Source organism: Canis lupus, chromosome 3 (assembly GCF_003254725.2).
Source record: "Canis lupus dingo isolate Sandy chromosome 3, ASM325472v2, whole genome shotgun sequence".
Taxonomy (NCBI): Eukaryota; Metazoa; Chordata; class Mammalia; order Carnivora; family Canidae; genus Canis; species Canis lupus.
Window position 1 is genome coordinate 61,693,748 of NC_064245.1, and position 12,277 is coordinate 61,706,024.

Below are 12,277 nucleotides of genomic sequence, written 5' to 3' on the forward strand. Positions count from 1 at the left end.
GGGTCAGGAGCCAAGCAGAGTACAGGCTACACCCACACAACACTTCATTCTGGTCTCTCTGCCCCCACCACCTTTATCCAACTACTTTCAGGGTTATTCTTTCTCCAGAGGTGAGGGTGTGAAGTGGGAACAGTTATGACCCCTCAGATAGGATTTAGAAATACAGGAAACAAAGACTAGGTCAATACATGGATTTCAGGAGAAAACAAAGTGGTCTGGAAGCCAACCACAAACTTACTTAAAAATAATTTCCCTTTTTTGTGAATCTGGTCCAAATAAATTTTAGCATGGACATTTACATAAAGATGACCAGGTCTATAGTACATTCCTTTGTGGGAAGCCCACAGGAACAAAAGCGCCAGGCAGCAGAACCATGGAAGCATGCACCTAGCTCAGCAGTGCACAGTGACTGTGGATTCCAGGAGTCTCCTCCCAACTGAGCCGCATGTTGTCCACCCTGCCAGCCAAGGCAAAGGCCCTGAGCACCATCCTTGGCACCACTTGTCCTGGCACACATGAGGAAGCCCCATGGACACTCTACACCGTAAGGAGAGGCCAAGCCATGGACAAGGCACTGAGGGCATGTGTGAGATGCAAATCCCTGCCCTCAGTGCCCAGGAGCCCTCCTCCCTATTCCCACACCCCCTTCCTATCTCCCACTGCACACCTGAGTGCCACAGTCATCTGGCCAATCCTGAGTCTCATCAAAGTAAAACTTCACATTTATCACAGCTTTTTCTTATTTACAAGGAATCTGTGGTGTTAAATCTTAGGGGCATTACCAGTGAGTTTGTTATTTGAAAATTTAATAGTTCTCTTGGGGTTTGTAGTTTCTGTCCAAACTAGATGGTTCCCTGAGCAAGAACTTCCACCAGGCGCTGGTGTTCCCAGGCACACATGCTAAAAGACAGGGAAAAGTACCGTGCTGTCACACCATGGAGATGTATGCAGATGAAGACCAGATAGATACCTGATCTGCGACACCAGTGCTGGCAAGTTGCTCTGGAGAAGTGGCTCCGAAAAGACCAGATTTTCAAACAGATGTTTATTATGTAGTTCCCATGTCACCTGGAACTTTTTCAAGTGTTCATTTTCCTAGTCAAAAAAATAAATAAATAAATGGAAGATGTACCGAAATGATGAAGACTAAAGACTCCCCAGAAGGATCAATCCCCTCCATCCCTCTTTCAGGCCCAGAACATTCTGCAGATAAGGGGTTGCTGTTCCCTGTACATCCAGAATACACCCTAATGCAGACCTTTGCCACACGCACACGGTACCCCACTTCTCCTCCCTTCCAGATCCCTCACACACAGAAAGGGGCTAAGACACACACAGATGAAGAAGGGACAGAGAAAGAAACAAATGCATGTATTTGACAGTCATTCCTTACAACTGTGCTCCCAAATGTACTGAAAGCCCTACTCTTTAAACATTTAAATGCACACAAATCCTGATGTCAGAGGGCACTCATTTTCTCACCTAACTTGAGAAATCTCCCATTCTGATAGATGCAAATCATTTCTCCACTAGTGACATGCTGTGAGAGGACAAGTCCTCCTCTCCCTAATAAAGGCAAACTCATCACTTTTACTGTAGATAACTTAAACATTTGGGAGTGTCCTGGCCCTCACAGAGAATGACATCAGAAGAAACATCCATTTGTCCTCAACAACAAGGTTTCCTAGAGGCAGATCTTGCTACGAGCATATGCTCATGGGGATCCTTGCTTCCACCTGGAAGTATGGCTATACAGCTACTTGTCCTTCAGTCATCTTACATCCTTGGCTAGATGTTCCTTCCCTAAACCACAGACGACTGGAGGAACCACTGAACAGTATGTAGCAACACTCCATGAAATGGACAACTCAGGGTGACTACTTTTACAATTTAGCCAGACTGAATCCAAATCATCATACCTGGAGAAGTTAGTAAACAATCTACACATTAGGACTCCACTGTTTTGTCTCCCAACAGCTGGCTGGCGTGGAGGCTAGGAGAACCAGTTAAAATGGCCATTTCCTGTTCCTGAGCACAAGCATCGCTGAAATAGTGCTGAATGCACACCAGTGGCACCACTCCACCACAAAAGTATGCCAGCTCTGCCACCTCCAGTCCTCTGCTCACACCCTATACAGAGAGGCCTTGCAAGGAAGCTGTGACACCGGCAGAGAACCTCAAACCCACACTTTTGCCTAAGTTTTCAGAGCTTGCTCTCACTCTCTGAGATGTGCATTTCAGCACCTCTCATTGCCATTACTCAATACAGGAAAGCTGGCCTGGGAACAGATAAACTCCGCCCATTTTCTGGAATGAGAAACTGTTGCCCAAGAATCTGATAAGGACGTGGCCACAGACAACATGTGTCACAGACATCAGCAGAGACCACTCTGTGCAGGCACCGTGCCAGGTACAGGGACAGAGAGACTAATCCAGTAGGTCCCTGCTCTCCAGGAGTCACCAAGCGACAGAGGAGTAGGCAGTGATCCAATTTTTGTCTCTATAACAAAGAACATGCAGGAGCTAAAGCAAGCCAGACCAGTCCTCAGCCGGCCGAGGGCGGGCTCTGGGGAGGTGGCTCAGGAGAGCTGCGGGCTTGTCTGGGCTCCCCAATAAGCCTCTGGGGCTGAAGTGTGTAGTCCCTGCCTGCCTGCCTACTTGTGGGAGTGGGACACAGCTCTGGTTCTTGGGGCTCATGTTACTACAGGGAACTGGGTAAAGGCTGACTTAGGAAGATGTTTGGCATTTTTAAATGAAATCTGAGGGGATCCCTGGGTGGCTCAGTGGTTTAGCGCCTGCCTTCGGCCCAGGGTACAATCCTGGAGTCCTGGGATCAAGTCCCACATTGGGCTCCCTGCATGGAGCCTGCTTCTCCCTCTCCCTGTGTCTCTGCCCCCACCCCCGTCTCTCATGAATAAATAAAATATTAAAATTTTTAAAAAATAAATAAATGAAATCTGAAATCATACTTTGAAATGAAGCATGCAAGAGAAACAGCAAACCCCAAACTCATTTCCCAGCTTAAAATCAACTTGGGATAACAACATGCACAGGCACCAGAGTGCTTGCAGGAAGTGTTCTTAGTGCTTGCAGGAAGTGTTCTTAGCACTTGCAAGTGTCACGTCATCAGTGCCCTTGACAACCCTGAACTGGGTGCTGCCAGGCCCCATTTGCAGGCCAGAAACTGCCTAGAGAGGCTGACTGATGTGGCTGGGGGACCATGGGGATGGGAGTTTGTGGGGGGAAGGAGCGGTGTGCACTCACAGCTGCTAGGACAGGTGGTGCCTGCACACGAGTGGGGCTGAGACTCAGAGCTGTATGAGCCAGAGGCAGGGAGAAAAAGCTCGCCAATGACTCACACTGAGGCTTTTCTAACCAAACTAGCTTTACTTCTTACATTCAACTGCAAAAAGGGTTTTGGGGGTCTGGAAGAAGAAAGAGGAGGTATTTAGAATCAAGTTCTATACCAGACCTTGAGAAATATTAGGATATTCAAGATTCTTCTGTCCTCATGGATGGAAATTTAGATTTCATGATTACTGCAGCCAGGCAAGGAATTTCTAGATGGTGGAAGGCACAGCCCAAGTGTAGTCCAGTTCTATTTTAATATTTTAAATAAATTTTTAAAATGTGACCCTATCATCCTGTTTGATCCCCAGGGTAGTGCAGAATAAAGCCACAAAGGCTTTTCCCATGAAAGTCATGTTTTTAGAAATACCTGTCTATGTCTACATGTACTCTGGGTTCCACAGATTCAGAAAAACAGGGGATGTTGTTTACAGAGAAGCCAGCTGAGTTAGCAGGGAATGACTTGGAAGGGTTTGTGCAGCAAGCCACCTTGCTGCTTGCTTTAAGGAAAACAAATGATATGATTTATGGCCAATATAAGATCTAAGCAAAACTTAGAACTTTGGAAAACTTGCATCTGCCACTGTGGCCTTAAAGCTTCTCCATTCTGATGAGGATCAGTGGTGACAGTAACAAAGGTCCTTTTTTCTACTGAATATCATCAGGAAGGTCTGCACTAAATTACTTGGTGAACCAGTATATCCCAAATGACCAATGTATGATGCTCGAAAAACATGTGTGGGCAGATCCATTCCAAGCATGGGCTGGCTGCACCACTGGTTCTGATGTAACAGAGTGTGGTCAGCTCAGGGACATGCTTTCAGATTCTACACTGCAACCAAACGTTAAGAAGCACTCAGGCTTTGCTGTACTCTCAGAGAAGAATGGCTGAAAAGACTATTAAGATATTCCTCTCTATTCCAAATACAAATCTGTGTGAGGCAAAATTTTCTTCAAGAACTTCAGCCAAAGCACCCTACGACAACAGTGTGAGTGCAGAGCAGTTAGGAGAATCTATGTGTCCTCTATGGATACAGAAACTAAGATTTGCAAAAATGTAAATGATGCTCCTCTTGTTACTAAATATATTGGGGGAAATGGTTCTTTATTTAAAAATATGTGCTATTTGTGTTATGTGATGGGTTTATTATTCTATAAGCGATTTAATACATAGTTTTAAGTTTCTTTTTTAATTTCAATGCAGCAAATATTGATAGATAAAATCTACAAGCGCCAGAGCCCTTCTGAGTCCTCAGTTTCTAAGCTGAAAGGACCCTAAGTCCAAAAATGCTGAGAACTACTGTCCTGAGACCCTGAGTTTAACTGCATTTTAACTTAGCTCTGTTAACCCTGTATACCACAAAGATCACTGCGTGGGCCTAAAAGGATATTGTTATAATTTTGTCAATCTTGTTGGATCCTCATGTGAACACTCCAACCATAAGAGAGACTTTTAAGGAAATTTCTTTTTTTTTTTTATTTTTTTTAAAAAATTTATTCAGAGAGAGAGAGAGAGAGAGGCAGAGACACAGGCAGGGGGAGAAGCAGGCACCATGCAGAGAGCCCGATGTGGGACTAGATCCCGGGTCTCCAGGATCACGCCCTGGGCTGCAGGCGGTGCTAAACCGCTGAGCCACCCGGGCTGCCCTTTTAAGGAAATTTCTATACAGACTGAGTGTAAGTCAGTAACAAGAAATCATGGTTAGTTTCTGTGGCCTGACAGGGTACCTTGGTACCTAAGATGATGTCCAGCCCAGCATCTGTGCACTGCCTGACTCACTGACAGTCTTGACCACTGTAAAATGACATGTGGGCCTGGGAGGTTTTCACACCCCACCAATAGCACTTGTTGAAACTACAAACCTAGGGGGCAGTGGCTTATAATGACAAAATTTCTGGGTGGCGGTACCTCGCCTCCGCCCACCCCAAGATCACAATGGGCCCACGCCCCTGCTGTCTGTCCAGTGCCAGGGCCTCCCCTTCACCCTCACACCAAGGAGGTGGCCATCTGTGGCCCAAAACTGCGTGCCGATGCCACCCAGGGTGGGATTCGGGCTGTACCTCCTGTGTCTCTCAGGGTCAGAAGTTCTTGGAGTGAATGTTGGCTTTGGAGCGCACCAATTTCTCAGAATTCCAGCTTTCGGTTTGTTTTTCACCCCCAAGGCTTCTTGCCTTTCATGCCACCTCAGCAATATGTTGTAAAAGCTTTTATCCAGTTTATGTTATCTGATAATTCCGTCGTTTCCCTTGAAGGAAGGAAGAGTTCAGGGTGCCTCGTCTGCTGTACCACTGGAAACCAAAGTGAGTACCTCTGCGTATAGTGAAAGTGACATAAATCACTGATCAAACAACTATATTTTGTTCTGAGCATTTACGAGTTTTTTTCCAAACCATAAGAAAATATTTCTAGGTAAATTGCTAAGAATTTGCTCCAATAAGCAGGGTCCAAATCAATCTCTGTTTGCTTCAAAACTGTGTTTCCCCTCTAACTGCCTGCAGAGGGCCTGGGCTTAAGCACCATCCAGGGCACAGTGGTAGCGCTCTTCACTGCTCTGCACGAGGTTCAGGGAGCAGAGTGACACTCTTCACACCTTGGCGAGCTTCTCTCCCAGCAGACTCAGGAAGGTCCAAGGGTGCTGTCCCAGAGGAGGTGGTGCTGAGGAATGGGTACTTTCAGTAAGTCGAGGCAGAAGAAGGAGAGCTGTGTGAGATGTGACATGAAGGACTGAGGCACCGGAGGCCTGCCTGGCCCTGCTCGGTGGGCATTCAATCCAAGAATCTCATCTTGAAGCACAGACAGTAGTCCCTCCTGACTCAGCAGCTCCTTTTCTCACAATGCACGCTCTCCTGGAGGCTGTCAGAGTCACTTACCGAAATGGCAAGATCTACTGCAGGGATGCCCGAGGAAGTCCATGAGCCCCAGGCCCAAAACTACTTGCAAAATTGGACGTCTAGAAATTTTCCTAGCAGGAGGTCTATCAATTTTAGAATCACATAAAGACCATTGTATTTAAAATCTCAGGAAATAATGGTTACTGTATTTGTTTCAAAACGTAGTTTTACCAGTAAGAAAGTACCCAAAACCAGCCCAATGAAATATCATTTAGTAACAAAATTCAGGTAATGACAACTCCACAGACTATTGGCAAATCAGTATTTCTCTAGCAGTTGGAAAGCATGAATGACGGATTTCTTGGGGAGCATGGCCTCCCTGAAAACAGCAGCTGCACCGGCTGGTGAGGTTGCCTGAGGGTTCCAATCCCCAGCTTGGCTGGTTTCCAGTGGCCATGCTTCTACGACATGCTGCCTCCTACCCACATATGCTAACTTACCTTGTGAAGTGGTCAGAGACCCATGAGGACACACTTGCTTGTCTCCTTCAGTAGGACTACCAGTGGGGTGCTGACCTGACTCTGTGAACCCATTGTCAACCCAGGGCTGGATTGTGGGATCAAGGACTGTGAGCAAGCCCGTGTGCACACCGACAACAGAGCTAACAGCTTAAGACAGAAGCCATCTCTCTCTTTTCTCCCTATTAACTCACACATGGGTCTTCACTTCATGTTGTCCCCCTCTTTCACTCCCTAGGCCTCAAGATCTCCACACTGTATTCCCATGATGTGTCACCCAGATATCAGTCCATGCAAAACTTTCATCCCACCGCAAAGTCCAGAGAGAAGAGAAAGCGGGGAGAGAGGATTCAGGTTCTCTCCTTCATGCCTGAACGCCGCAAAGGGGGTGCCCATGACGGTGCACAAGACCCACCACACACAAGCCTCAGCATCACCTCATGCGACCACAGTCATCCACTAGACTTCTGCCCGACAGAACTGGAGGAAGGTGGCTTTCTCTCTTACCAGTGTGCCAAGGAAGGTGCTGATTGTGCGTGCCGCCTGGCAGAGGGCGCCATACTCCTCGAGGAGGAGAGAGATGAACTGGTGTGCCTGTGGAGGGCCCTGCAGGGCAGACGGCGCTTTCACTTTAGATGCTGCCGACAGCTGCCGGAGGAGTCGGACCTTCATCTCCAGCACGTACTCCCTAGCTTGTTGCTCCAATCGCTGGTACAGCTGGTAGGGGTCCCTCTCACAGAGCCTGCACAGAGAAGACAGCGTCACCACTCACCTGGGACCCACCCACACATAGCCCTCTGTGGAACTGCTCTGCCAGCAAGCTGCAGGCACCCATCCAACAATAGCAACAAGCACCATCTTCTCAACAACCTGTGAGAGGTGCCATCACCCTGCTCAACACAGCGCATCAGCTGACAAAGCTCAGTATTTACACCAAACTTACTCTGTACTAGCATTGTGTCTCACATGTACCAACTCAGGTAATCACTGAGTTAATCATTCAGCTGAACCCCAAAGTCCACATGGGCTGGGTAAAACACTGGAACTCACACGGCCAGCAGGTGGCAGAGTGTCCACACCAGGACCTCAGCAGCTGTCTTGAGAAGAAGGTACTTTCTCAACCACAGGACCATTAAAAACACAGGAGACTGAAAACAATTCATTTTCAATGCCCGTATGTTAGGTGAAAAGCAACGATTCCAGCACAGGTGGTACCTGGCTTGGAAGACTAGAGTAGACTGTTCTGTCCTTCTTCCTAGGAATTCAATATATAGTCCAAATGGGCTTGTATTATTTTTATAATCAGAGGAAACCGTAGAAGCAATATGTCTCTTTTTCAGTTATCCCACCAAAAAAACAATGAAAATATATAAAATAAAATCTCTAAATTGAAGAGAAGGGAAAAAATTAATATGTGCCTTTCCACCAGGGCCACAATAGCAATTAACATTTTTATGAATGTTTTTCCTAACCTGGAACTAATCTACTAAAGTGGCAGCTACTTCTAACTGGGCACTTGAAACTGGCACTGGCCTGCAGACAGACCCAAGACCACTGGGGCGAGGACAGGACCCAGCTGTGAGGAGCCATCAGGAAAAAGCACCCAAGGCTAGCACTTTATCAGACATGAGTGGTGAAACCTATCAAGCTATGGTTCCTAGATTTTCCATAGTTCCTGGATCCTTTTACCTTCAGGGCACCACATCTGGTCAAGAGAAAAGAATGGATAGTGCCATCTAGTCCAGTTTTATGCTAGCGCACCCCCTTGTTATAAAAACAAGAGGGGACTAAAACCTAGCAATAGGGCATAGGAAGCCTTCCACACAACGTGGCCAGAAAACAGAAAGACTTATGGAATTTCCACTGGGTTCAGTACATTTCAGAAAGATCTATCAGTTTTTTAGTGTTAAGAATCCCAACTACCCTGTGAAACAGAATGCATTTCATCTGTTAAAGGAATGCCACAGAAGACTCAAATGACAGAGAAACAACCAAACTTTCCAGTAGACTGGATGCCTCTTAGCATGGCCAATTAAACATCCATTTTATTTTTTATTTCTTTGCCCATTTCTGTATCTTAGAAATTTAATGAAATGGCCATGTGGTACTTTTGCAATGAAATGGCCATGTGGTACTTTTGCAAGTAGATTTTTTAAAAAGTCGTATGACCAAGAGGCAGGAACATGCTAAAAGATGCTATGGTGGCTCATTCACATATACATTCAACAAAAACCATTGTATGTGCGCTAAAGGCTATTCTAAGATGGCAAAGCCACAGCAGTGAAGAAGCTAAGGAAACAAACTCTCCACTCTCATGATGCTTATGGCATATGCAAGTGGATGATGGAATTCTGGGTAATGGCAGGAACATAATAAAAAAGAAGGCAAAAGGGATAAACAGTGATGGCAGGGAGGCCCCCCGGGGTCTTAGAGAGGGTGGCCTCTTGAGAAGGTGACTCTGAAAGGTAATGTGAACAATGGAAGGGAGAAAAAACAACCCTGAGAAAGGAAGAACACTGCAGAAAGAAGAGAAGAGCAAATTTGAAGGCCCTGCAGCAGGAGCAAGTGTGGCCAGCAGAGGAACGGCGAGAAGCTAGCACAGCTGGAACGCAGTGATGAATGGTCTGAGGGCAGCATACAGCAGGACCGTGTGGGACACAGAGGGCCACAAAGAGGAGGCAAGGATTATCATCACCAGTTGTACAGACTTCCAGAAACGGGCTTTACAAACATCCCTCTCCTGATGTCTATCAGCCCACAAACGACAAAGACAACAGCACTCTTGGATGCAAGGACAAGGGAAAGTGCAGCATATCTGATACAGGCACACTTTCAGCTAAAGGTGTAACATTTCCACATTCTTAACAGCGTATTTCACTAACAGGGTGATGCTGTTTCCCAAACCTCAGCAATTCCCATTACCACCTTTACCCTCTGCCATAACAGCTCTCATGGGTACTAGTGTCTGCCAAGTGCTTTCCTTCGACTGCTTATTTGACTCCAGTAGCTTCCTAAGCATTGGTAGTCTATGAAGTCATATGCCTGAATGGCAGGCCCCATGTTTCTTCCTCACACACACTAGGAAACCTAACTTCCAGAACAGACACCTACCACCCGGAGCCATATCCTGTAACACTGGGGGTTTACCAGTCAAGTCCCAAACACACTGGCTTGATTCATCCACCTGTTAAGAGGACCCACGGCCAAGCACTACTCCTTGCTCCAGGATAAACTGTGCTGTACAGAAAACAACAGTTTCTAAAACCCCCATTCAAAACGTGAGAAAAACAAACCAAAAGGAGAATTGACCCTTGAAATGTCTAGCTCAAATGCGTTCCTTTTATTTGGAACACTCAAAAAAGAGGGAAAAAGATGTTACAAATTCTAAAGAAGAATAAAAATGATGCGCATCTCAACTTCTGTATTGTCACTGGGCACAAGGTGTCTGCTGGAGAACAGACACTCAGCTGTAAGCCACTCCTTGCTGAGAAACACCCACACAGACAGGCTTGGCTACAGCTGGCTCTGCACTCACACTACATGCACGTTCTCAAACTACCTGACCTTTCAGAAGGTCAGGCTTTCTTGCCCCCTAATGGGATAACTGCCTGTCCTCCTTGGGTTGATTGCCTGAGAGAGTGCTTAGCATCATCCCTAGCACTGTAAAGATTGGAAAGTTGTGTTACAGTCTGTTACACTAAGAAATGAGAGAAACATGTCGATTCATTTTATTAAAAAGGCAATTAGCATTTCATCAGAATTAGAATTTGAAACTCTACCCAGAGGGCTTGCTTTTGGCAATCCCTCTGCTGAAGACTGGCCGTGCAGCTGGGGCTGAGCAAGTGGAGCCGAGCTTACTGGATCCTGAAAGGAAAGCCCACCCCAAGCAGAGGGGAGGCTTCCTGGGCAGCAGGTGAGGAAGGGACATGACGCAGGGGGCAACGTGTACCTATCCACGAGCTCCTTCACCCCCTCCTTGTCGGGCACGAGACTCTGGTCTTGGTCGTCGGCCAGTGGGGTCCCCGCCTGGCGGTAAATGCAGCGGACCATGTAGCGCACTTCTGACCAATAGTTCTGCAGCTGCTGAGGTTCCCGGTCCGTCTCTGCCGAAATCTCTCTGTGAGACGGCACAAGAGCAAGGAGGTCAGGGTTAGTGGACAGTCTGGGTCACCCTTCACCCTCCAGACAGCCTGAGGGGATGGGGGACAGACTCCCACCAGCACCCTCCACCTTGTTCAGCTCCTGGAGCTGGCTCCCATCTGCTATGGCCACAGGGAGGCCTGATGACCAGCACAAGCTCCAGGTGCCTGCAGCTGTCCGGTCCCCCAGACCCCCATCTCCAGGAGAGTATAGACCCTCCTCACACAACAAGAAGAAGCACACCTAGCATCTCCTGTCGGGAATGCTGATGGTCTCCTCCATCTCGGGGTGCCCAGTAGGCAGCTCTCATTCCCCACAAAGCCCCTGCTCCCCACTTGGCTGCACCAGCTCCTGTGATGACTTGAGCGCAGAGCCCCCAAGTCCCAGCTTCTCTTCCCTTCTGCCCTGCAGCCACTGCAGTGCCAGTCTGCTCAGCCTCCCAGGGAAGAGGCAGCTCTCTCTCCAGCAGACCAGCCTCAGATTCTAATGACTTCGCTCTGCCTCCTTTCCCTGAATACTAGCTTGGTCCTGCCAGCCCTCATGGGTAGGGAACCAAAGATCCACATCCATCTTGTTCTTCTGCGTGACCACCAGGCTCCTCAGACTCAGGGATGGCTCAAATGCCTGCTGTCTTTATGGAAATGGCTCCTTTCCTGTTCCAGCTCCAGAGCATGTCAGAGTGGCCCTGCTCCCATCCATCCCGCGGGCAACACTGGTACCTGCGCTCGCTGCAGGCCTCACAGGCGCACGTGGCATCCGAGGGGGCAGTGCCCAGCCCCGCTGAGGGCAGTGTCTGTGCGCCGAGGGCTAGCCTCCCGCCGCCTGCCTCCGGCTGGGACCCACCAAGAGGGGAGTGAAGAAGAAAGTCTTGGCCCTGCTTTAAAAAGAGAACAGAATAAACTATATTCAAATGTTCAAGGTACAAATTTATTAACATGTCAGAAAAATACCTTTTAGAAACAAATTTAAACCTAGACACTGACAAGATCTCCAATGACATCATCAGCATAACTTTCTCTTGGGACATTCAAGAATTTTGTTTCCAACCAATTATTTTTTACCTTCGGATAGTTCTACCATAATCTCATGAAGACAGTAAGTTTCTTTCATGCTTTAGAAAAGAGCAGCTCCTCTACCAGGGTCCTAATCAGCACATGCAACAATCAGCGCAGTGGGCGCCTCCTCCAAGTGACGCCCCAACACTCATGCCAGCTCCAACCCTCATGACTGGACCCAAAAGCCCCTAGAAGGTCTCATCAACAGCCATTACAGGTAACATAAATACAATCTTTGCCCTCACCCACCCAACCCCCCTCCGATCTTGGTTTCTCCTGTCTTGGGACATGACCCCACACCCACCCAACTGGCATCTTGTCCCTCAGTGACAGGACCTGAGAGGGACTCTATTATTACAACACAGACGTGTGGGCTCCAGTCCT

The 12,277-nt window shown here is 47.6% G+C and overlaps 1 protein-coding gene across 5 annotated transcripts in view; it reads right to left on the minus strand.

The window, feature by feature from the left end:
• The window catches only part of FAM193A (family with sequence similarity 193 member A), a 165,930-nt gene that overhangs the window by 62,954 nt on the left and 90,699 nt on the right, over positions 1-12,277 (minus strand). For 3 of the 5 annotated variants that reach the window (XM_025438336.2, XM_025438339.2, XM_025438337.3), the window contains exons 3-6: positions 11,558-11,715; positions 10,648-10,815; positions 7,206-7,440; positions 971-1,095 (exon numbers count right to left, since the gene is read on the minus strand). In XM_025438336.2, coding sequence (XP_025294121.2) covers positions 971-1,095; positions 7,206-7,440; positions 10,648-10,815; positions 11,558-11,715 — 686 coding nt within the window. The remainder of the gene's footprint in view (positions 1-970; positions 1,096-7,205; positions 7,441-10,647; positions 10,816-11,557; positions 11,716-12,277) is intronic. The other 2 variants (XM_025438338.2, XM_049108570.1) reach the window with 1 other exon arrangement.